At 52.9% G+C, this 25,063-nt stretch overlaps 7 protein-coding genes across 7 annotated transcripts, besides 1 other annotated feature; 5 read left to right on the top strand and 2 right to left on the bottom strand.

Moving 5' to 3' along the window:
• Nucleotides 1-146: 146 nt before the first annotated feature.
• On the bottom strand, nucleotides 147-1,712 carry PODANS_2_420 (uncharacterized protein; the record flags this gene model as incomplete). The annotated part of the gene is made up of 3 exons (XM_001910751.1): nucleotides 147-172; nucleotides 238-1,570; nucleotides 1,677-1,712. The coding sequence occupies 3 exons, from the start codon at nucleotides 1,710-1,712 to the stop codon at nucleotides 147-149; spliced, it is 1,395 nt and encodes a 464-aa protein (XP_001910786.1).
• Nucleotides 1,713-2,283: 571 nt separating this feature from the next.
• PODANS_2_430 (uncharacterized protein) lies at nucleotides 2,284-4,325 on the top strand (the record flags this gene model as incomplete). The annotated part of the gene is made up of 3 exons (XM_001910752.1): nucleotides 2,284-2,809; nucleotides 2,872-3,695; nucleotides 3,903-4,325. 3 exons carry the CDS (start codon nucleotides 2,284-2,286, stop codon nucleotides 4,323-4,325), a joined length of 1,773 nt encoding a protein of 590 aa, XP_001910787.1.
• A 2,012-nt stretch (nucleotides 4,326-6,337) lies between these two features.
• On the top strand, nucleotides 6,338-6,939 carry PODANS_2_440 (uncharacterized protein; the record flags this gene model as incomplete). Its single annotated transcript, XM_001910753.1, has 2 exons — nucleotides 6,338-6,631; nucleotides 6,697-6,939. 2 exons carry the CDS (start codon nucleotides 6,338-6,340, stop codon nucleotides 6,937-6,939), a joined length of 537 nt encoding a protein of 178 aa, XP_001910788.1.
• Nucleotides 6,940-9,732: 2,793 nt separating this feature from the next.
• On the top strand, nucleotides 9,733-10,786 carry PODANS_2_450 (uncharacterized protein; the record flags this gene model as incomplete). The annotated part of the gene is made up of 2 exons (XM_001910754.1): nucleotides 9,733-10,467; nucleotides 10,541-10,786. Coding segments are annotated over 2 exons (981 nt in total), but the record flags the coding sequence as incomplete, so codon positions are not given.
• Nucleotides 10,787-12,564: 1,778 nt separating this feature from the next.
• Nucleotides 12,565-14,672, bottom strand: PODANS_2_460 (uncharacterized protein; the record flags this gene model as incomplete). The annotated part of the gene is made up of 4 exons (XM_001910755.1): nucleotides 12,565-12,739; nucleotides 12,862-13,638; nucleotides 13,784-14,450; nucleotides 14,540-14,672. 4 exons carry the CDS (start codon nucleotides 14,670-14,672, stop codon nucleotides 12,565-12,567), a joined length of 1,752 nt encoding a protein of 583 aa, XP_001910790.1.
• Nucleotides 14,673-15,897: 1,225 nt separating this feature from the next.
• PODANS_2_470 (uncharacterized protein) lies at nucleotides 15,898-19,986 on the top strand (the record flags this gene model as incomplete). Its single annotated transcript, XM_001910756.1, has 1 exon — nucleotides 15,898-19,986. One exon carries the CDS (start codon nucleotides 15,898-15,900, stop codon nucleotides 19,984-19,986), a length of 4,089 nt encoding a protein of 1,362 aa, XP_001910791.1.
• Nucleotides 19,987-21,017: 1,031 nt separating this feature from the next.
• Nucleotides 21,018-23,751, top strand: PODANS_2_480 (uncharacterized protein; the record flags this gene model as incomplete). The annotated part of the gene is made up of 2 exons (XM_001910757.1): nucleotides 21,018-21,200; nucleotides 21,268-23,751. The coding sequence occupies 2 exons, from the start codon at nucleotides 21,018-21,020 to the stop codon at nucleotides 23,749-23,751; spliced, it is 2,667 nt and encodes an 888-aa protein (XP_001910792.1).
• Nucleotides 23,752-24,698: 947 nt separating this feature from the next.
• Nucleotides 24,699-24,829: a sequence feature (rRNA 5S).
• Between the last annotated feature and the right edge of the window lie 234 nt (nucleotides 24,830-25,063).

The raw sequence follows: 25,063 nt of genomic DNA on the forward strand, positions 1-25,063 counted from the left end.
CCGCCTGCCCGCTGACGCTCTAGCGTAGTACAATACGCGGAGGTTCCGCCCATCCAAAGGGTCTTCCATCTTCATTACAAAATCAATGCAGTCTACTCCTCCCTGGGTATAACAACCTTTATCTTCTTCAATTTGCTCTGAAATGCCTATGGATTCAGCTGGACGTAGTTGCCTAACGACACAATAGGGTTAGCTGCGAACACTCAAGTCGGTCCTTGGATGGACATAGAAACGTACCAGGAAATTGCCCTTGCTTCCCATGAACCTTGCCGGTCCACCATTCATTCTCATTATTGGTTCTTGATACAATCTCAATCACGTCGCCCGCCCGGAAACTGAGATCGCCCTCAGCCTGCGCCGAATAATCGTAGAGTGCCGTTACCGTTTCCACCTTGGCCACCGAGGCGCCGGCAAGATTCTTTGGCTTGGGCTTGGGCGGTGGGGGCTTCGACTTGGCTGCGGCGGCCAGCGACATTGGGCTTTTTTGCGCTGGCGAAATCATGGCAGGAGAGACGGGAGCAGAAGAATATGGAGGGGGTGGTTGTTCGCCACCGTCATTTTCCTGAGATCGCCATGTTGGCCGTAGAGAGGATACTGCAGGCGCTTTGGTTGCGGAGGCTTCACCATTTGTCGCCGCATAAGGGAAGGGCGAAGGCGAGGGCGCAGATGTCGAGGCTGAAGCTGATGGTCCTGCTGTGAGCAAGCCCGCTGCTGCTGGCTTTGCCGCGATGGCTGGTCGCGGAGGCCCATACTTGGGTGGCCGCCTTTGACCAGTCGTCTTGAACTTGACAATAGAGAGTGCCTCAGCTCGCTCTTGGACGTCGCCGCGTTTCGCAAGGAAAGCCTCCTCGACGTCCAGTGTCAAGTCGAAGTATCCTATGTCGACACGCTGCATGCGTTCGTGGAGAGTGTAAAAGATGTTGAGCTGCATGTAGTAGAAAGACTGGAACAGAGGCTGGATGAAATCGCGCTCGAGCGCAAAGAGCTTGGGGAGCTCGTCTTTGAGCAGATCGTTGAAGTAGTTAAATTCCTGTGTCGACTGCTCGACGTCATTCTCAGCCTTCCACATGGCCTTCTCGTCCTTGGCCGACCTTTCCTTCTTTTCCTGGAGCTTCTTGAGGGTGGTGCGGTGTCGGTCGTAGTCCAACTTCTTGTGCTCGCGCTTGGTTGCTGTTTTTCGAATGGCCTTGATCACATCCATGAGTTCCTGCGCCGGTCTGACAACCCGCGTGTCAATCATCTCCAGCTCGGGGGCCAGAGTCTCCTGCAAGTCCCGTACAACGGCCTCATACTCCTCGCACGCCCGGATGCCGTCCAAGTTCTCTTGCGCAATCAACGAGTCAGGATCCGACATGCGGCCACTAATGGGCTTGTAGATCTCGGTCATTGCTTTGGAAAACTCGATCTGGTGGTTGAGCATGCCGTTGATGGCCTCGAAGTACTTTTTGCTTTCATCGTGGAGGTTCTTGGTCTCGGCCTCAAGTTCTTGGAATCGTCGTTCGGCATCGATATAGACGGGGTCTTTGGTGTTCTCGCCGACATTGAACTTTGCCTTGAACTGTTGGGGGGCCTAAAGCAACACAGAAACACAAGAGTCAGCATCATACTCCCCCTCCTCCTTCATCACCACAAGAGCTCTCCTCGAGGAAACACGGATGCTGCGGGGCAGAACCTACTCGAATAAGGCCCTTCTGGAAACCCCTGAAACTCATTCTTAGTTACTGCTGAATTGTTGTCTCGTTCGATAAGGTCTGATCGGGGCTAAGAGTGCTGCTAGAAGCAATACGGAGCGTCGCCGGCGGTGTGAGAGTTGAGAATGGGAAGAGTAAGCTTGGCGGCTGTGTCGACAAAGGTTGGTTGTGGTTGATGATGGCTCTCGGGAGACGGATGATGACGATGGCCCGGGGGCTCAGCGGGCGTCACTCCAGCTCCTTGGCAGATGAAATCCAATGAAAGACGGGCCAAGTGGGCGCTGCAACGGCACCGAAACCCGATTTCAAGCCTCTCGCCAAGCCAAGGATGCCCTAATTTGTTTTGTCACTGCCCGCCGGGGATTACGGTCAGGATTATGTATTAGTGGGCCCGGTGGTGATACCCAAAAGAAAATGATATCAGATAGTTTATTGGAGGCCTTCAGTTCGAGATAGGTAGCTGCACTATGTACGCAGTAGAGGTGTCAAAGGGACAGACAGAACCGGCAGCGCAGCTAAGAGACACCTGCCCCACCCGGCATGCGGTTCTTCTGCGACCTTCGTCATTCCTGAAAACGTTCTCAGCTTCGTCATGCGCCACCGCCGTGACCGGCAGAATGCGGGGCAGCGCCGTGCAACAGCCACAGAGCGAACAAAGCGTGGGGAAAGGTCTTCGCTGATTGGCCACTTGATTATCATTCGAAAAGACTGCCGCCCAGCATTTGGGTTATCCATGGGGCATGGAGAATGCGCAAAATCGGAGCTCCGTCCCGCCCACCGAGAAGGAAACTTTTCTTCCCCTACATCTCGCACAACTTTTTTTTCTCGTACCATGGCAACTCTTGCACCATCAGCCATCAGACAGGCATCTCGCTTGGCATCCAAGTCGGCCCTCACTGCTGCACCCCGTCATGGCCTCCAGCAGCTATCACGAGTAGCATCCGCGCCTGTCCAGCGCACTGCTGGCAAGAAGAGGAGCTATGTGACCGAGTCGAAGCGGGATAACGCCCAGGTCCAAACCGAAACCGCCATCCGTCTCGACAGGAAGGAGCTGGAGAAATCCGGACTCACCATCACCTCCGAGAATGGCTCGACCGAGCATGTCAGCCCAATGGCTGGTAGGTCTTTTCCCATTACGACTCGATATCTCGGCTCTAGCATGCTAACTCCGAGCTCGCAGATGTCCTGAAGGCGGCGACCATAATGGATGAAGGCCAACGGCCCATCTATATGGATATGCAGGCCACAACTCCACTGGACCCCCGCGTGCTTGATGCCATGATGCCCTACTACACAGGCTTTTATGGCAACCCACATTCCAGGACGCACGCGTACGGATGGGAGAGCGAGAAGGCGGTCGAAGATGCGAGACAACATATTGCCAGCCTTATCGGGGCCGATCCCAAGGAAATCATTTTCACCAGCGGAGCCACGGAAAGCAACAATATGAGCATCAAGGGTGTCGCCAGATTTTTCGGCAGGTCCGGCAAGAAGAAGCACATCATTACCAGTCAGACCGAGCACAAGTGTGTGCTTGATAGCTGCAGGCATCTCCAAGACGAAGGGTTTGAGGTGACATATCTTCCCGTCGAGTCCAGCGGTCTCATCAACCTTGACAAACTGAAGGCCGCCATCCGCCCCGACACAATGCTTGTCAGCATCATGTCGGTAAACAACGAGATCGGTGTCATTCAACCCATCGAGGAGATTGGCAAGATTTGCCGGGCCAACAAGGTCTTCTTCCACACAGATGCTGCTCAAGCAGTGGGCAAGATTCCTCTGGATGTCAACGCGATGAACATTGATCTGATGTCCATCTCTTCCCACAAGATCTACGGCCCCAAGGGAATTGGAGCTTGCTATGTCCGCCGGCGGCCGAGAGTGAGAATTGACCCCATCATCAGCGGTGGTGGCCAGGAGAGAGGTCTTCGTAGCGGCACGCTGGCTCCCGCCCTTGTTGTTGGGTTTGGTGAGGCGTGCCGCATCGCAAAGGAAGAAATGAAGGTATGTCTCAACTTTTTCCATGGTTCGCGTTACACATACACATCCCCTGGTTTCACCTGATGATCTGCTCATACATGCATGGCTTTCTGAAGTCCGTGACAAGACTGTACTGTTGAGAGACAGCGCCTTTTCTGATTGAAACCTTCCCTTCTTTCTCTTTTGACACAACCGAATATTTTGCTTAGGTGGAGCTAACAGGCAAAACAGTATGATTCGCAGAGAATCAAGTTCCTTTCCGACCGGTTACTCAACGGTCTCCTGTCGATGGAACACACGAGCCAGAACGGTGACCCGAACCACTTTTATCCCGGCTGCGTCAATGTCTCGTTCGCCTATGTCGAGGGTGAATCCCTGCTTATGGCGCTCAAGGACATTGCCTTGTCTTCGGGCAGTGCCTGCACCTCGGCATCGCTGGAGCCCAGCTACGTATTACGAGCCCTGGGCAACAGCGACGAGAGTGCGCACTCCAGTATCCGGTTCGGTATCGGCCGGTTCACCACGGAGCAAGAGATCGATTACGTCCTGAAGGCGGTGACAGAGCGTGTGGGCTTCCTTCGCGAGCTGAGTCCTCTGTGGGAGCTTGTCCAGGAGGGTGTCGACCTCAACACGATTGAGTGGAGTCAGCACTAAGCATGGAGCGGCTGTTTTCTTGCGTTGGAAATTGTTCATTTGGGCGGGCTGGGAGTGTAAAAGCAACAGCAGCCACCACAACACCTGTATAATACGTGTATCTACCTACTGCGCAGAATGATACCATGGGGAGCTAACAGCACCCTCACGATGAAATGACTCCCTATTACTGGTCCCGAGTTGAGCTTGACTTTGCTGCGTTCCCCTTTGCTGCGACTTGTGTTTTGACTGGGCGATCTCCCCCTGCTATTCGGTCCTTTGAGACTTGATCGCTGACCCAAGGCGTCGAATGACCAGATTTCTCACAGGACAGACTTGACGACATGAACATGTATCGTCGTATATGGGATGGAAGTTGGCTGCTTAATATCCGACCTTATCTTCTTTGTGTGTTCTCGCCCCCGTCGAGATGGTTCTAGATTGTAGTCACTCTCGGACGCCCGTAGTTTGTTCAAATTAGAAGCACGACTGGTCGCGATTGCTGGATAGCCTGGGAGTGGGGTGGCGTTGACATGGTCTCGATGATGTTGAATGCTCATTGCGAAACATTTGGGTGGTGGTAGTGTTGTTGTTTTACGGGGGGCGGAACGTGTGTGGCTCAGACTGGACGTCCTTTGTGGCTAATCCACGTAGTGGTCAGGCGTTGTATGTATAGAGCTGGCGTATAAAATTGTAAAGTTATCGTGGACGGCAAAGAAGGCATGCAGGGTAGGTTGCTGGTGTGCCGAGCCAGATGGTTGCCAGAAAATCCTACTACGAATTGTGTAAATGCAGGTCAGCCTTGGGAGTGATTTGGCTAGGTGCAGTTACTGTGTACACGCCGCTATCGTACAGTATGCATCGGAGAGAACTGCACTCATACCCTCAGCTGGGCCCGTATACTGGGTTTCACAGGGAAGAAGTGAGCCTGAGGATTATGGGATCGGGGTGGTGTTGGGTGGCTGTTACGGGGCGAGTGTGGAGATGCAGGGCATATGGAATAGACAGCTTTTAGGAAGATTGATGATTGAGTGTGATTTTGCGTCGTGTTCTCACGCCAGTGTGGTTACCGGGAGGCCGGGATGAACCGGATATAGGGACTGGGCATATATTCTTTACGATGTGTGATTTGCTTAGTTCCGCCGTGTCGGGTCGATCTGAGGGGCGCTGCTCGGGAACGGTAGCCATTTGTGAGGTTTCGAGATGAACAACTTTCCTCTGGGTACGGATTCAAGAAGAAATCAAACTATATTCCCGGCAGGAGGCCTGTTCGTGTTGATCAGCGCGTGAGGTGAAATTCAGCCTTTTTTTCGTCTTTATGGTGGAGAGCTGGAAACCATGTTAAATCTATGGGCCGATTGGTAAGACACCATGGGGTTTCTATCGGTAAAGTACTTTTGTAATTGTATAGCCAGACTGCTCGAAGTAGTGGATACCTGAATTGACAGATAAATTGTAGATGGCCAGCTCCTCAACACCCACTGTGCTTCACTGATGTCATGAAGTTGGGCTAAAATCGTGTACCTATCCTACAACATACTTTCATATGCTGGCAACAACGGCAAACTGAGAGAATGCGGTAGATGCATGCACAATCAATTGGAACCATGTGAGGATGAGAGCATTAGTACAGTCTCATTTCTGATTCAGGAGCTTCTGAGCCGCGAGACAGATCTGATAGGGCTGAGGCTGGTAGGTGCGCAGGGGTCTACGGGCGCGCTAACGAACAGGCGGGGTGCGCGCTATGATGTCACCGCCCATCCCATGACCCCTATGACATCACTCGCAACCTGAAACACCAAGAACAACATCGTGGACGGCGGAAGGAACTGCTCAGAGAAAGGCAATGACGTGAAGCTACCAGTAGCTTCGGACCTGGCTTTGTTCTTGACGTCTGCAAAATATAAGACAGGCTTTTTCTCACCAACAACTCTTCTCTCTCCATCAACCAAACACCTTGAACAGCAATCAATACCTTTGAAGACAAACAACACTCTCAACTTCAACTATTTCCATCGCAAATATCAAACAACATGTCTACCGATAACACTTCCACTCTCAAGTCCTACGTCGACTCCGCTACCGGAGCCGTCCAGAACGCTGTCGGTTCCATCATTGGCAGCAACGGCGATCAGGTCGAAGGACAAGCCAAGAAGGAGAAGGCTCAGGCTGAGTACGATGCCTCGCATGCCACAGCCAAACTCCCCGGCTTCACAGCTTCTTCGTCCGGCGCCGTGACCAAGGACCATCCCGATCGCAATGCCGGTTCATACAACCAGACTGCCGGTGCTGCTAAGGAGTTTGTCGGAGGAGTGCTCGGCAATGAGGTATGTTCCTAAAATAAAGGTTGTCTCGCTCGTCACTATGAAGGGGTGCTAATCAGTGTCTGCAGAGCCTTAAGCAGTCCGGCCGCGAGCAGAACCTTCAAGGTCAAGAGCAAGAAGCCAAGGGCCAAATCAACGACTACGTTTCCGGTGCCGCCGATCGTGCTGCTGGAACCCTCGGCAGCGGTATTGCCGGCCTGACGGGTGACCGGGTCAAGCAAGCTGAATACCAGGACCAGCACGACACCGGCAAGACTCAGCAACGCGGAGCCGAACACGACATTGTCAAGCAGGCAGAGGCGAAGCAGTAAATCATGATTTGGGGAGAAGCAGGCGTTTTCATTGCATGGAATTCGGAAATAGCATGAACCGGTTGATGATACCCTAGGAGAGTGAACCGGATGTTAGTAGTGCAAGGCTCTACATTACCTAGTTTAGTTTGTTTTTTTTGAGATGTTGAATGCAGGTGGCATTTCCTAAATTTTCTGATTTGGCAGACCCTCGTGATTGTTGCTATTTTTGTTGCTTTCCCAAAGACATGTTGTGCCTGGCGCGAGGTAGAGATCTCCGATCTGGAAACCTTTCAAGTTGGGGAACACCCAAGAGCCAAGAGTTCTTCCCGCATGTGAAGTTGCTGCATTGCCGCAAAGTACCCGAAATTGTGTGCTTGTCGTGTGCTCAAATTTCAGGCAGTAAAATCATCAAGGACCATGAACAGCCTCCTTGCGAGGCAGCTTCATTTCAAGCGAGTCTAGGGTCCTATGCTTTCCCATTGTGTCTGAGGACTCTTTCCACACCAAAGAACAGGTGAGGAATTGAGCCAGGAACGAGTTACCCTGGTGTCAATGCTTTTCAGCTGGACCAGTCAGGAAGGTCACAAAGAGACCATCGCAAAGTTCAAGAGTTCCAACTTGGGTAACCTGCATCATTGGAAGTTTAGTTATCTTCATTGGCCTAAACATAACGGCCTATCGAGAAGGCTGGAGATTTGTGAGAACCTGATCCAGTCAGCTTTCCAAGCATATTGTTCACTACACCGGAGGAAGAAATGACGATACTTCGGTGAAGTTTTAGTGGAGCATCACCGGGCACCCCCATATTTTTGGTGTCCGTCCCCCCCACGTTCCCAAGCAGCACGGACCGTATCTTCTGCGCATCGTGGGAGGTATCCCATATTGAGATTGTCCATTTTGACTGGCTATGGATTTCCGCCGCTTACATTACAAACCGGACCGTTAGGTATGTTTTTTGGCCGGCAACGACGATTTGTCAACCGCATTGGATGCTAGTCATGCGTATAGAAGACGCAGCTTTGCTGGGCTAGGTACCAGGTAGTGCCTCAGGCCCAAGAACAAGGCCCAGAGGCAAGGCTTTATCCACAAGGGAAACAGTGCTGGCTGCGAAAATTGGCCCCCAAAGTCTGCCTAACCTTTGGTGAGTGCCAATCTCCAGGTCTTTTGCCGTGGGTAGGTACCTGTACAGTGTTCTAAAAAAGGATACATTCTGCAGCGGCCTTCTTCTAGCCTTCGGTTCTTGATTGAAGCTGTGGTGGAGGTTGTTGTTCGCTGTCTTCCTTGCAGTGTGCGTCGCGTTGCTGCCATTTTGGGCAATTAAAGCTGGGCTTGGCATGAAATGCTCATTTGATTGGTCCAGCTGGTTTGTCTCTTGGTACTTTTCAACATCAAGTGCTCCGACACCCTTCTCGATTGCGCTTTCCACTCAAGCAGTAGGTATCTTTTCTGGAGCAAGGAGGCAGCGCAATGCTCGTAGGAACCACGATTCAATTTGGAACCTCTCTTGCTCATCGATTTTACTAGGTCCGGTTTCTTCTACACCACGACCTAGGCTTGGTTCATGTGCCTCAAACGGACCAGTAGACACATTCATATGGACCTATTGGGATGGCCAGTCGCTACAGAGATGTCTACAAATGCCAGGTTCTTGCACCACATTTTGGTCCTCGATTCAGATGAGCCGATTCCTTCCCTTCATCCTCTCCCGCAGGCCCGATGCCGTGTGAACATATGCTGACTGCCTCGCCTAGCCGTGAACAAGCCCCTTTGCTGCCGTTTCGCTACGTTGTACGGTTCCTGGCGACCCATTTCAAGACCTCCCATCGACCTGGCTGTTCACAAACGATTTGCTCGGCTGTCCAGGATTTTTTTTCGAAGCTTATCTCATTGTACTCGTCTCAATGGGAGTCAAGACCATCATTTCTTGAAATCACTCTGTTCTCCGCACCATGGCCCCCAACCCTTCCAAATCTCTTTGGAAGCTGCCTGCACCAGTTCCACTGGGAACGACTAACTATGATCCAGCTATCGAATCAGAAACCAGGACGCTAGTATCCAGCTTTCCGAATTTCAGGTATTTTCTCATTTACCAGTCAGGCGTTGCCTCCCACATCACCCTGCCTCTCACCGCCCTCCAATACCACACAAGGTGTGGTGTCAATCCGTATATGTAAGCTTGCTCAGTGATCAACTGCTTGCTATTTTCACCCCCTTGCGTATACCCTCTCATGGTCCCGAACCTATGGCTTCACGGTGTAATGTCGAGATGGTGGGTTACATGGGGCTCGGAAGCAAATAGTCGGGACTACAAATCCATATCCGCCTACCTCCAATTCCTTACTCCCCCTGAAAGGGGTTGTGGTGCCTCATGCTTGCTTCTGGGTTATGCAAAGAACCTAAGCCGCATTCAACTCACGAAGCGCAAAGTGTGTTTCCTGGTTGCCTTGCTCTGGGTACCTCTTTATGGCTATCCGTTCGGGTGTTCTGTTTTGGCAACCACTGGTGATGGGGTCAAGATTTACAACTGCGACCATTACACCATCAATATCTGGACTTGAGGCTGAGTCATTGGGTATCGTCACTGAGTGGTGACCGAACTCGTAGCTACATGTCTTCAGATAAGTTATATACTCTTAGTCTGTCCTGCCCTTCCGGTAGAAGATCTGTCTTTGCATCACCAGCAGCATCAGCGACATACCCACCTGCATATCAAGCAACATAACACAACCCGGTTACAATCGAGTCTACATCCACGACGTCCTTGTGCTCTAGCCATGAAGAACAGATCTAGCCAACAGCCCGCAACTATGAGAGTGGCCATCGCCGGAGCTGGCGGCTTTGCCCGTATTCTCGCCCAGTACATTAGCCAAACCCACTCTGTTCTCATTCTTTCAACTCAGGTCAGTCCAATGTCGTGTGTGGTGTTTCAGATCTTTTCAGCTAACATATCAGCAGCCCCGGCCCGAGGTGGATGAACAATGCCCTGGTTGTCAGCTTGTCGTTGTGGACTATCAAGATATCGAGAATCTTCGGTACGCCGTTCTGGGAGCCGATATTATCATTTCGACCATCTCGGGCGCCGAGCAGCTCAATCTCATTGATGCTGCTCGTCGTGCTCGGGTTCGTCGTTTCGTCCCTTCTGAATTCGAGGGCGACATGTCACGCCGACCGACTGACGACCCGCTGGACCGTGGCGGACAATCCGCCATTGAGATGCTGGAACAGCTCCACATACGATACACTATTTTCTCCTGTGGCATCTTCATGGAACGCTTTGCCCCAGGAGGCTTGCAGACCTATCACATCGGGGCAGGATCGGGAGTTCAGGGGCCAAGTGACTACCTTGTTGATATTCAAGGCTGCAACGCTGAGATTATCCCCAACAACCCAAGTGGCCGGTCAGTCCGTGTTACGCTCACATCGGTATACGACGTGGCCCAATTTGTCACGGCAGCCATCGATCTCGGCATCAGCAACTGGCCGAGAGAATACCGCATGAGGGGCGAAACGATGACTGTTACTGACTTGGTTCATACATGCTCCGATGTTCGTGGGGGTTCGTATTTGCCCCTCCTTCTTTATCGTGCTTGAATACCTTAGGTACTGACCTGTCCACTAGTTCCATTCAACCTTACTGCTCGCCATTACCGTGAGGTCGAGGCACAAGTCGAAGAACTCCGGCAGAACGGGGATTGGGGCTACTACTACTTCTACTATCAGCGACTCCTGCAGACGGCCCTTGGAAGGTACCACGTCCATTCACCCAATCTTAACGACGATGTTCAGGTACAACCCATGTCATTTAGGGCTTGGTTGGAGAGGTTCTGGGGTGCGGCAGCCTAGGCCTCCCGCTGAATCATGGTAGCACAATCTTCATGGTGATGTCTGGGACACAAGATTGGGCTACCAGTGGAGGCATGCTGGTGACATGCAGGAATATTGCGGCTCTTTCCTTTGTCTTAGATGTGACAAGTTCACCTGGCATTTTCTCATTGGGGATTCTTCCCATGTTTGGCATAGATGCGGAGCTCCAGTAGCCACCAGGTTACTTTTCATCGCTGTTCAGATCATTCAAAACTACCATGTACAAACTGGTCTCATAATAAATCACTTCTCTTCTATGTTTACCTGTCGTCGCCTGGTAACTATTGTTCTAGATCACCAAAATTCGCCGCCAACCACTTGTCACGCATAGCCCATCAGCGGGGTGGCACGGACATTTGCTACTGAAGCTGAGGTAACAGCATTGCATGGTGTAGAGAGGGTTGGAAGACGGTAGCCACAACTTCAGGTTAGATGGACAAGTTCCAGGGCTTTCCCACAGAGCCTCAACAGCGGGCTGAAAAATGCGGTGGGCGGCGGCCACCAACCAAATTGTCAAGTGCTGTCACACTGAAGTTCACATGCAACCTGGAAGCCGTACAGCCAACAGCCAACTCTAGTTCGCCGGATCTGGATCACCATGCATACATTCGTCGTAACCCATCCATTAAGCTATCCATGCCACCGCTTCTCCTCTTTCCAAGGTCAGGAATCCAAATAGAGTGCGCCGTGCTCGACGGTAGTTGGACGCACAAGGATGGCACGGCCCGGGCGACACTGAAGGACCCTGGACACCCATAGGGCTGGCCCAGCAGTGGGGATGATTGGGTGATCCCTGTCCACTGGGAATTCTATGTACAGGATATACGTACGTCCTCATCGTGTACGGTTCTTTTCTGGACCAAAGCAGTTTAACGCCCCATTCAACAATGTGGCTACATGATCGATGTAGGTGAAGTGTTAGGCACACTTTTCCGGGTCTGAGCGCACCTCTCTGGCTACTCACCCCATCTATCATCAACTACACTAGCAAGTACCGTAGACTGTCCCGACGGGAAGGAAGCTCACCTTACCCCCTAGATCCCCACCTGTTCGCGGCTCTTTGCCTTACACCCACTTCCAGGTCAAGAAGCATTTCGATTCCGCGATATCCAAACATCAAACAAGTCTTTTAATCCAATTCAGCACCCCTCCGTTGTAACCAAACAATATGCGAAAATAAATACAACACCTGCACCGCGCCCCAACAGTGAATCCAAGTCCCTCCACCATCTACCTCAATCTAACCTTACACGACGTCATCGCATCGATCGCATAATGCACAACCCATTTTTCCAGGCAAAAGATTAGATGAGGCTGTGGGGCAACAAGTCACCTGGGGAAAGGCACAGACGAAACAACCGGACCGGCAGTAGCCGAAGTGCAAGCAGCATGTTTGCTTGTTTCAATTTCGTTCCTTCCATCAAAGAGAGGAAAATAAACGATTCCAGAAGGAATAACTAATCAGCCAACCGGATGTGCTCCTTCTCCATTACAGGAGCTGCCTGAGGGGCACATGGGATGAAATCTGCCCCGATTGCCAAGTTAGAGGAGTCAAACATCCGTCATCGCCAACGTCATGATATAGACACATCACGCCCGATGTGACGGTTACAGCACCAAAAGCAAACGCTCGTGAAACACATCACCAGCGCCTACGATGTCATCAAATTTCTCGTCGTAAACCACACCACAAGCGCGGCTAATCACTGCCCCAGCAACCTTGCCAACCACCCCTCTTCTCAACAGGCATCGAGATAAAAGACATTGACTGGCAGTCCCTTAGTTAGCCGAAGCAGTGACATCGCCATCGCCGTCGCCATCTCCACCCTCGCCGTAATCATCGCCGTACTCAGTAACAATCCAAAGACAGAAGCGCTCCCACTCGACCGCCCATTCCTTTAGGCGTTTGGCTTTCAGTCCAGACCCCACGCTTGCTGCACGAATATCCCGTATCCTTTAGGCAATTAACAAGTGGTTAGAATCTCTTGCCTCTTCAACAAGGACGTAGATGGGAACGGAGTGATATCCTCGCTCCAGATCCCCGTATACTACTATCCGGATGGGGGCACAACTTACCATGACTCAGGAGGCTGGTCCTCAAAGGCAGCCCACCGAACACTGTTCTCCGCCAGAGACCCGATTCCAGCCAGGCCTAATGACTCCCACGCATGCAGTGCTGTCCAGAACTGGTGTGTCATTCCCAAGCCGGCACCTTCTCCCGCATTTTCCTTCGCATCACCAAGTGACAAGGCACACGGAACACCCTGAGCGATGAGGGCCAGGAGCGGGTGGTTCGAAATGTCGCCTTTGCCCGGTACCAGACAACTCTCTACCAGGATCCTCTTGTCCTTGACAGCCTCCATCATGCGCGGGTGTCTGTAGAGCGACGGAGCATTTCCGAGCCTCCGTGTTCCGAGCAAAAGAGCGTCGAAGAGGTTGCATTCGCCAGCTCCATCAATGCCACCCCCCGCGTCCAAGAAAAAGGGGATTTCGACTTCTTCCAGTGCGCACTGCTTTCGGAACCAGAAGAGTTCTGGTAGCATGTCCGTGAGCGATCTTCCGAGAGCGTCGGTGTCGGCGAGGTCGTAGCCGGCCACCAGGTCAGACCAGATCATTTTGGCCGCGATGCAACTATCCGCATCCTCAATGATCGACCGTTGATCCTGGTTGCGGGTGGTTGACCAGATGATCCGGAGTCCCCAGAAGGGCGGTCGCTGACCCGGGTCGTCGGGAGTGGTTGTGGCTTGGCGGCAATAGCTGGCCGCTTCTTGTCCGATGACGACGAACAACTGGTCAGAGTCGGGTTCTGGCGACTCTGAGCCTGTGCGGTAGTAATCAAGGGGGAAAGTAAGCCTAACATGGGGGTTGTGTATTAGTCGTGGCACACTCTCGTTGATCACCATAGTGGTGTTGTTGCCACCCGTGGGGTTTAGAAAAGGGGGAGATGGATTACGAGGCCCATCACGGTGGCCTAGATAGAGTGTAGAGAAATCCTTACCGTAGTTCTGACCACGATAGACCGTCCTCCATTAGTTGAACCAAGAGATGACGCAGGAACTTTCGGAATATTGGCTCGTAGTAGAGCATGCCCCTGAGTAGGCGTGAATCTGCCCGGCCCTCGGCCGATGAGAAGCTTTCGGTTTTTTCGGTTTGTGGCGTCGTAGTAGTAATGCTGTCATCACTCCTCGATACTACACCGCATCTTACCTTGAGCCATTTGCTGAAGCCTGACCTGCCTCCTTCGGGGTAGTCATCCGCCGCATTGGTCAGGGGCACAAAGGTTCCGCTCTCGTAGTCAGAACTCCATATCGACTGCTCGCTTTTCTGGTCGTTCTTTCGGAACCGGATTTCGACTCTTCTCGTGGTATCACCCCTTGCCTCTGCCGTAGCGAGATTTCCATTCGAGGATGACAGACACATCCCTGGTGTCTCGAGTGCCAGGGTGATGAGGTGGTCGACATTAGCCAAAGCGAGGGCGTCCATCTGGGCGCGGAGGAGACCGCCTTTTGGTAGCCGCTGGATGATTTGCCATGATTTGGGTTTGGTCATGGCGTCGGGGGTGAGAGTAGTGGTTGTGACATGGTGGTGCTCTTCATCTCGTATCCTGTCGACGATGCGGCATGCTGCCTTGGCGATGGGGGAGAGGGCTTGTCGGAAGGAGGAGTCTGCCTTGTTTTGTCTTTCAGTTACTACTACCTGTTACTTTTTGGGTATGGAGTGGGGTTAGGGTGGGGATGAGGTAGGGTACACATACCGCTTCGCTGTTTATACTCTTCGTTTATGAGGGCGGTGCGGCTGGAGAGATATTTTTGGAGGATGGGGTCGGAGGGGGAGGGGAGTTCGGTTGTGAGGATGGAGTGGTAGTCTTCGTCTGTGAGGGGAGCCATATTTTGGAGGTGAGAAGATGCCTAGCGGGGAGATTGGTGATGAGATGGTTCGGATGATGATGTGGTAGTGGGACAGCGTTGTGAGATGACGTCGGGGTTGCGGTTATAGCGGCTGTTTTTGGTCGGCAGCGCTAAAGGCGACGTTGGCGGGTAATTAGACGCTATCTCCGGGCGGTTGAAGCGGTTATTGTGGGGTCAGAGTTGGCTACCAACCTGGGTAAAATATCATGGACAGCTTTGATTTTATTGTGACCTAGGTTGGTCTTTGTCATTCTTCAATGGCATTGGGGGAAGAAGGTCATAAGAACTGAAATAGTCTTATTTATTGTCTCCTGTTGCCTGTCGGGGGATTTGTGCTTTTTGAGAGGTTCTTGACTGAGGTTTGTCAAAGCGGAAAATCAGAAGAGTTTGAGGGACGGTGATGCCTGAGCGTGGCAACAAATGCTTGACAGTTGAGGCTCGCAGCTTATGTCCATGATGGAGCGAAATCTTGACCAAAATTGCCGGCCTTTCGATCAAGACACATTCTGGCTTAGCATCATTGCGGCGAGATGTAAAGTTACTGTTTAAGGCAATTGATGCTCGACCGTTGCATGGTGCATACACAAGCCTCTTTAGCTCCCCGCGATATCCCCGCTCGGCTTCATCCCGATGCAAGATCCACGAGTCACCAAGGCATACCGTGAAGAGTTGAGCCTCGGGAGGGCTGAAAGTGGTTATTAGCAGGCAGTATCTACATCCAGAACAAGAAATACGGTTTCAAAGATGAATAGAATAGGCAAGTCGGCGACATCAACGTTAGAGGGTTTGTCAGCCCGGGTAGTCGCGGGCGTGGGGACATGGTGGGGTACCCTACAGTAGCTATCCGGTCATCGGTCGGCTCCCGTGGGGCAACCACCCCGAGCTACCCCTCCGCTGATTCCGCTTCCTAACTGTCGGGTATCATACAAAGCAGCGAATAAGATTACTGCAAACTCCGGAGTATATGGCTTGGATTGCTTGCTGTTGATCAGTCTCGCTCTGCAGCCATCGTGACGCCATCTATCTCATATTCTCATCCCATCTGTTTCAAACCTCCAATTTCTACATAAGCTCAGTGGGCGTTCATCCCATCCAATACCTACTCTGTTTTTCCTTTTCACATCATCACCTCAGATCGAGTCTCCCTCGCACCAACCACTCTGACTTACACAAGCCACGTCAACACCTACAAAACCCGCCCACCATGTCTTCCTCACCTGAAGCCTCAAAGAAAGGCGGAATCCGCATCGCCATTGACCGCGGCGGCACTTTCACTGACTGCGTTGGGTCCCTGAACGGCGAGACCATCATTATTAAGCTTCTCTCTGAAGACCCCTCCAATTACTCGGATGCTCCCCTCGAAGGCATCCGACGCATCCTCTCCCACTTTCTCAAGAAAGATATCCCTCGTGGTCAGCCCCTCGATACGTCAGCCATCGAGAGCATACGTATGGGCACCACTGTGGCTACCAACGCTTTGCTGGAGAGGAATGGAGAGAAGATCGCCTTTGTCACCACCAAAGGGTTTGGGGATATTTTGTTGATCGGCAACCAGTCTCGCCCAAAGATCTTTGACTTGGCAATCAAGAAGCCGGATGTGCTTTATGAGGAGGTGGTCGAGTTGGAGGAGAGAGTGACGTTGGAGGATTATGCTGAGGATCCGAAGCGGGTGCTTACGAAAGTGGAGGCCAAGGCTGGGACGGAAGAGGCAAAGAAGGAAGAGATTGTCATGGGACTGAGTGGAGAGGCGGTTAGGATTCTGCAAAGACCGGATAGGGAGGTAATCAAGGGCAAGTTGGGGGAGATTTACAGAAAAGGGATCAAGAGTGTGGCTGTTTGCTTGATGCATGGGTATACTTTCCCAGACCATGAGAGGTTGGTGGGCGAAGTGGCCAAGGAGATTGGGTTTGAGCACATCAGCCTGAGCCATGAGCTGATGCCGATGATCAAGTTGGTCTCAAGAGCAACTTCGGTCTGCGCTGATGCGTATCTCACGCCAGCGATTAAAAAGTACATTGCTGGGTTTCAGAATGGATTTGAAGGCGGTAGCTTGGGCTCGAAGAGTGTCAAGGAAAATGGCGAAAAGAAGGGTGCGAGGTGTGAGTTCATGCAAAGCGATGGTGGGTTGGTGGATGTCGACAAGTTCACAGGCCTGAAAGCTATCTTGTCCGGCCCCGCAGGAGGTGTTGTTGGTTACGCCATCACGTCGTACGACGAGAAGACCAAAGTTCCCGTCATTGGGTTTGACATGGGTGGTACCAGCACAGATGTCTCGAGGTATGGAGACGGCAGGTATGACCATACCTTTGAGACAACGACTGCCGGTGTCACCATCCAGTCTCCACAGTTGGATATCAACACAGTTGCCGCTGGTGGCGGATCAAGGCTGTTCTTCAAAAATGGGCTATTTGTTGTCGGTCCCGATTCTGCCGGTGCTCACCCTGGTCCTGCTTGCTACCGAAAGGGTGGCCCGGCGGCCGTCACCGATGCCAACTTGTTCTTGGGCAGATTATTGCCCGAGTTCTTCCCCAAGATCTTTGGGAAGAATGAGGACGAGGCCCTGGACACGGAGGCGAGTAGAAAGGCGCTTCAGGAAATCGCAGACCAGATTCAGAAGGAAACGGGAAAGAAGATGGACATCGATGAGGTTGCCTATGGATTCTTGACAGTTGCCAACGAAGCCATGACCCGACCTATCAGAAGCATCACTGAGGCCAAGGGACACGACACATCAAAGCACCGTCTGGCTACCTTTGGAGGTGCCGGCGGTCAGCACGCTGTTGCTATTGCCGAGTCACTGGGTATCAAGCAGATTCTGGTTCATAGATACTCTTCGGTTCTCTCTGCCTATGGCATGGCCCTTGCAGACGTGGTGGATGAACGTCAAGAGCCAGATTCGAGTGTGTGGAGCCAGGACAGCGAGGTTGTTGGCCATCTCAAGCAAAAAGTCGGAAGTCTGAAGGAAAAATCTCGCGAGGCCTTGAGAGATCAGGGATTTGACGACAGCGAGATGGTCTTTGAGGAGTACCTCAATATGAGATATCGCGGCACCGAATCAGCTCTCATGATCATCAAGCCGAGCGATGACAGCTGGGACTTCGGCAGGGCTTTTGTGGAGCACCACCGCTACGAGTTCGGCTTTACGCTAGATGAGAGGGATATCATTATCGACGACGTCCGTGTGCGTGGCATTGGCAAGAGCTTCCAGTATGGGGAGAAGACAGTCGATGAGCAGCTCAAGACAGTCCAGCGCACAGATGTATCTCCAGAGAAGAAGCACTCCGAAGCCAAGGTTTATTTTGAAGGAGGCCGGCTGGATACCCCCATCTACAAACTTACTGATCTTTCCGTTGGCAACGTTATCAAGGGTCCAGCCATGTTGGCGGATGGCACCCAAACCATTGTCGTCACCCCTAACGCGACTGCTTTGATTCTCGAGACGCACGTTGTGGTCGACCTTCCCAAGGCTGCGAAGGACAAGTCCTCTGAAAGTATGGAAGAGCGTGAGGTTGACCCCATCATGCTCAGCATTTTTGGGCACCGGTTTATGGCCATTGCGGAGCAGATGGGCAGAGCGCTCCAGAAGACAAGCGTCAGTACCAACGTCAAGGAGCGTCTTGATTTTTCTTGTGCCATTTTTGACGCGTCCGGAGGTCTCGTAGCCAATGCTCCTCATTTGCCTGTCCACTTGGGGTCCATGTCGACTTGTGTTCGCACCCAGGCCAAGATCTGGGAGGGCAAGCTCAAGAAGGGCGATGTCATCATTTCCAACCACCCGTCATACGGCGGCACTCACTTACCAGATATCACTCTTCTGATGCCAGCATTCAACGAGGCTGGTGATAAGATTCTGTTTTATGCCGCCTCTCGCGCCCATCACGCTGACATCGGAGGTATCACGGCTGGCAGCATGCCCCCTCACTCCCGCGAACTGTACCAAGAAGGTGCCGCCATCAAGTCTGAGAAGCTTGTTAGCGAGGGAAAGTTCAATGAAGAACGTTGCATTGAGCTTCTTTATCAAGAGCCAGCCAAGTACCCAGGATGCAGTGGTACCCGCACCCTCGCTGACAACATCAACGACCTCCGCGCCCAGGTTTCGGCGAATCAGAAGGGCATCTCCCTCATCGAAGGCCTCATCAGCGAGTATGGTGAGGATACGGTCCAGTTTTACATGGTGGCCATCCAGAAGAACGCCGAACTCCAGGTGCGCAATTTGCTTAAGACTGTATCGAAGCGGTTTCAAGGCAAGGAGCTCTCAGCAGTTGACTACATGGACGACGGGTCTCCCATCCGCCTCAAGGTGACCATTGACGACCAAGCGGGCGAAGCCATCTTTGACTTTGCGGGCACAGGCCCCGAAGTCTACGCCAACATCAACGCTCCCGAGGCCATCTCGTACTCGGCCATCATCTACTGCCTCCGGTGCATGATCTCGGAAGACATCCCGCTGAACCAAGGCTGCCTACGCCCCATCACGGTCAAGATTCCCAAGAAGAGCTTGCTGTCTCCGTCAGACAACGCTGCCGTGGTGGGCGGCAATGTCTTGACCAGTCAGCGCATCACAGACGTCATCTTCAAGGCCTTTGAAGCCTGTGCCGCCAGCCAAGGCTGCTGCAATAACTTGACGTTTGGCTTTGGTGGAAACGTCACGGGCCAGAAAGAGGTCAAAGGGTTCGGGTACTACGAGACGATTGCGGGCGGGAGCGGCGCCGGGCCGTACTGGGAGGGGACAGATGGAGTTCACGTGCACATGACGAATACCAGAATCACGGATTCAGAGGTGTTTGAGAGACGGTACCCGGTTTTGTTGCGGGAATTCTCCATCAGGAGGGGATCAGGTGGTAAGGGACAGCACAGGGGTGGTGATGGCGTGGTGAGGGATATTGAGTTTAGGTTGCCGATGCAGGTGTCGATCTTGAGCGAGAGGAGGGTTTACCAGCCGTATGGCATGGCCGGGGGTGAGGATGCGGAGGCGGGGTTGAACTTGTGGGTGAGGAAAGTGCAGAAGGCTAGCTGGGAGACAAGCTTGAAGAGGCTACAGGCTGAGAAGGAAGGGGAGGGGGGTGATGGTGGTGATGACGAAGGGGAGACGGAGGAGAGGTACATCAACATGGGGGCCAAGAACACGGCGCCGATGAAGGCGGGTGACCGCATCATCATCCAAACTCCCGGAGGAGGTGGCTGGGGCAAGGTAGGTGAAGCGAAGGCACTCGATGCCTCGAAACATGATCCGACCCAGGGATGGAAAAAAGGTTCCCATGCAGCGCGGGAGGATGCCGCTCTGCAGGTCTGACGGGTTGACGTTGGCGAGCGGCGGCGGCGGGTTCGAAACCACATGGAGGCGAGGGAGGATGGTGAGGGGCCACGGGGAGGGGGCTCTGTTGACTTGGAACTTGTTTGAAGGGTGGAGGAGGAGGGGTTGTTGGGTCCTCCCGAGGGAGTGGTCTTCCCTGTCTGCAGAGCACAGACCCATGCACAAAGGGTTCTCTGGGACTTCTTGGGCTCTTGGGATTTGTTGAAGAGACCTTGTTGGTTGGAGTGGGAGAGCATCTTCTGGCGGCGGGTAACCCGGAAAACTTGTCTGGATAGGAATACAGTCTTGGCAATGTTGTAATTTCCCTCTCGAAGCGATCCACATTGAAGATGTACCCAGCCACCGTGATTTCCATACTTTCCCCATCTCGACGTAAAGAGAAAGAAAACTTACAAGAGTTTTGCGTCATGGTACGATGCTAATGTGTGTTGATCAGTCGACGAGTGGAGAGGTACAGAGTAGCCGTGGCAGCACAAAAAAGAGAGTGATGACGGGTCGGGTTAGGGTTCCCCATGTGCCGAGTGTGCAAAAGGTTGGGGAAACAGCTGGGCGGTGACGCTAGCGCACGGCCGTTGCAGGTGGTTGTCGCAGCAACGCCCCGCCAAACAAACAGAGCAGGGATGTTATGGAGCCCGCTGACCACTAGCGAACCGCGGTTTTGCCCTCGTCTTGGGAAAGATTGCCATGCTGTTCGTGGGCCGTGGCACCCGTGGGTCTTTCAACGACGACGAAGCAACTGTAACTGCACTGCTGAAATGTTACCCATCTCCGTACTTCGGGAATGACGCCTTGATTCAGCAAGTCCCACGTCCCAAGACTGTCCCAGGCTGTCCCAGACTGTCCCGATTTGTTCGTGCCCTTTCCCAATTCAACCTTTCTCGAAGGAGACGCATCCCTGTTGGAGGGCCATTTCTACCTGACGGGGGGGCCATTCTTTACTCTCTCTTCCGCTCCACCAAAGAAAGAAAAGAAGAACCGCGCTGGAGGGAGATGCGAAAACAACGACCAAGATGATTGTGTCCGAAAACCTGCGTACGGCGTCGCTGTACATCAACAACCAGCTACTGTCTAGAGGCCTGCTGCGCGATGGCCAGAACATCGACTTTACCAACCCGGGGGAGAGCGAGGAGGAGATGGGCGAGACCATGAGCCGGATCATGTCGGTGGTGAATGACTTGATTTTGCGCCGCGATGTCAGTTTTTATACCCAATTCCCGCCACTTCTCCAAGACATCGGCGTACTGACAGAAACCAACACAGCGCGATGCAGAGCACCGTGAATCTCTCTCCGCTACTCTCCGCACGCTGCGCGCCGAGTCCCTCCGACAAGCCAACGACATCCAGCGCCTGCAAGAAAAGAACGCAGAGGCCCAGCGCAAAGCCGGCCTGAGCGACGCTGCCGAAACTGCTCTGAGAGCGCACATCAAGACGGCCGAGGCGACGATTCACCGCCTCAAAGAAGAGGCTGCGAGGACGAAGTTGCTGGCCGCCCAAACACGATCTGCCTGCGCCACAGAGGTCCGCAAGAGGGACCGCCAGATTGAAGGGCTGAAAAAGGCGGTATCAGAAGCGGCTAGAGCGAGAGGCGCTAGCAAGAGCCCAGGTGTCACCTCCATCACAGTGGTTGGCGATATCGGCGCCGATGAACAGGGCAACCCATTGCCTCCCACGCCCACGACGACGGCCAGTAGCAGTGATGGGTATGATCTCCGTCAGGAAACAAACTCGTTTCTCGCTGAATTGGCCAAGGGGCTGAGCGAAGAGAATGAGGGGCTTCTGACTCTAATCAGGAGGACGACGGAACAGTTGAAGGACATGAGCGGCTGGGACGCTGGAATGGTGGACAGTGACGGGTATGCTCTGTCGTTGCCCACCGGTTACGATGACATGGCCGCTGAGATTGAGGCTGTCCTTGAACATCTGAGGACGATCCTTACCAACCCATCGTTTGTGCCGATTGAGGAAGTGGTGGTGAGAGAAGATGAGATCAACAGGCTGCGCGACGGGTGGGAGAAGATGGAGACGCGATGGAAAGAGGCGGTCCATCTCATTGATGGCTGGCGGAGGAGAATGCAGGCCAGTGGGCGGCCCGTTAATGTGGAGGAGCTCAAGATGGGCCTGCGCCTTAGTCCGGTCAAGGTTCAAAACGTGGAAGAGACGGCTCAAGGTGGGCTAGGACTGCAATTGGAATCTGTCCATGAGGGCCATGAGAGTTATCATCATGATCAAGTTGACTACCAGGACGAGGACGAGGGTCCTTTGGAGTTGGTGCCTGAGGGTGGCATAGAGGAACAGGACGACAGCGATACTTCGAGTGTCTTTGAAGACCAGCAGATTGATATGGACGAGTTGGATGTTGAGGAGCCTAACGTTGAGATCCTTCAGCAGTCGGTCGTGATGCCCTCGCCTCCCGTCGCTCCGGCCCCCCAGCCCAGCCCGTTGCGCGAACATTTTTCGGCCGGAAACAAGGGTGGAAGAGACGGCCCCAATTTGAGGAGACGTCCAAAGTTTGCCGAGGAAGGCGTCCGGAGCCGACCCCTTTCTGAAGAATCGCCGTTACCACCTCCCCATGCCGACAGACCCCAGCAATCACCATCCAAGAAGCCGCTATTATCAGTACGGACCGTGCCTTCTGAGGAAACTGGCACGGCTGCGCAACCGCCTTCCGCGGCCGTCTCTACACCTGATACATCTATCTCTCTGGACAGCGTCTCGTTGCCCAAGGCCGCCGCGGCGGAACCGAAGAGTGCAGTCACGAAAAAGTCAGCGCCAACGCCCCCACCGCATGCGACAAGACCAATCAAGAAGCCATCCCCTGCCCCGAGACCAGTAAAGGAAACACGAAAACCTCCATCTCGGCAACAAGAGCGGGAAGAGAGGAAAACTAGTACTACCAGCACCACCACTACCCGGCAGCAGCAACAGGAAAGCGAAGCCAGGCAGAAAAAGGTCACTTCCCGGCCCCCCGTAACACGTCCCACCAGACCACCCATCACCCGTGGACGCTCAGAGACCCGCAAAGGGGACAGCGATACCTCCAAGCCCTCCAAGCCAACCGCCCGCAACACCTCCGCTACCTCGACCACCTCTACCCGATCCGCGCCAGTCTCATCGAGCTCCAAGACCTCTATCCCGCCCAACCCAGAACCAGCGCCCGGAAAATCCCCTCGCCGCGTGAACTCTCGCCTTCCCCTCCCACGTAACGCTGGCAGCAGCGGAAGTAATAATTCCGCCTGCGCAGCTGGTACCGCTACTAATAACGCCCCGGTATTGCAACCCCCTCAGTCTCCAACACAAGCCCAGCAATCCCCTCTTTCCATGGCGACCATTCAAGCCAAGCTTGCCGCTTCGGAACGCGATGCTGATGCGGCCCGCGTGAGAGCCAAACTCAAGGCAGCAAGGAAGGGCATCCACCTCCCAGGTCCCGGCTCAGGTCGGGTTACAGCCGAGAATAGCATGCCCAACACACCTACCGAAACAATGTCGACCAAGAGTATGAGATCGGAGCAGAGCGACTACATTCAGTATCAGCCTGAGCAGTATGACGATGGTGAGGATGAGCTCGGCTTCTCGGCTGTCCAGCCTCATCAGGTCATCCATGCAGAGAAGCCACGCAAACGGGAGAGGAATTATGGAGAAGCTGTGGCGGCACGGAAGACAAGCGACAAGGTGGCAAGCCGGAGACGGAGTACTTTGAATCCATGGGAGCTGGAGACCTTGATAAAGGGTGGAAATGCCGAGTAGTTGGGACGGGTAGTGCAAGAGATTGGATATGGATTGAAAAGGCAGGAACAGGGAGGCAATAGTTGTTGGGAGTTGAAGGAGCTGCGGAGTTGGAAAGTGTTGGACTGTTGGAATTTTGGAGTTCAGTTCATCCCCTTTCATCCTGGAAGGCATTTTCATGACGGGTTTTTTCGTTGTCATATCTTTTCATATCATTACATCGCATTCCCTTCACATCATCAACCTCCTACCACCAATCCCCCCCAGTTCCATCGTTTATATAAGGTATATACACCCTCCCGCATCACGTACAAACACTGCCATCACTTTTTTTCATCATGCATTGGGAGAGTTTCTGGAAATTCGGTTACACTCACATCATACATCACACACACGTGTCCCCAAACTTATCTACCTTGTCTTAATCAGCGCTCGCTTTCCCCGTCTTGACTGTTCAGTTCGGTTTCTATTCATGTTTCGTGGCAGGCTTTTCGTTCTGAAATGTGTGTTGTTGCATGGTTGGATCTGGTGTTCATCTCATGTCTTCGTTGTTGCTGCATTTTGTATTTGCATCCTCTCACTTTGCAAGCATGCTTGCCCCATAATCATTGTCAAAGGAAAGGAGTATCTGGAATTTTGGAGAGTCTTGTGCGAGTATGGAAAGTATTAGACAGTGCTATACCCCCCCTACACCCCCCTATTTAATAAAAGAATATCCATAGTTTTCAATCTTGACTCTTGTTTTGTATGTGACTGTGCTGGGTAAGATGCTTGGGTAGCTTATGACACAGTGGCATTGTTCAACCCACAGGAAATATCTGATGGCTTGGCCGTTAAGTTGGCAAGACAAAAGAAAGATAATCCCATCAAGAGGATGGTGAGGATGTAAACGACAACCCAGTCCTTGGTACTGGGAGACAACGGTGCCAAGACTTGGTGATGGAGTCAAGTGGACCCCCAAAAAGAGCCAAAAACATACAACACCGAGGATTCCCCAGTGGTCACCCACCTGAGTACTGGTTCGGCCCTCAGCTGTTTGACTAGGGGAGAGCGGACGGGATCCCGTATTTTCAGCTGGGTATGGTCGTATGTGATGGTTGTTGTTGATTCTTTGCCCTATATGTGAAGAGGTTTAGCCTAGCTGGGAAGCTGAGCCCATGATTGCAGCTTCCCGTGTTATTACGACTCAGTGATCGCTCCTGCCGTTGGTGGTAGATATGGGGATGTGCTGTCATTGGGAAGGTGCCACCTGCTCAAAGAAAACGGCAGAAGAGACAAGGAAGGGACGACGATGACTTGTCTACCTTGAGTTGTTGCTCTGACTTCCATCCCC

This window comes from Podospora anserina, chromosome 2 (assembly GCF_000226545.1).
Source record: "Podospora anserina S mat+ genomic DNA chromosome 2, supercontig 2".
Lineage (NCBI taxonomy): Eukaryota > Fungi > Ascomycota > Sordariomycetes > Sordariales > Podosporaceae > Podospora > Podospora anserina.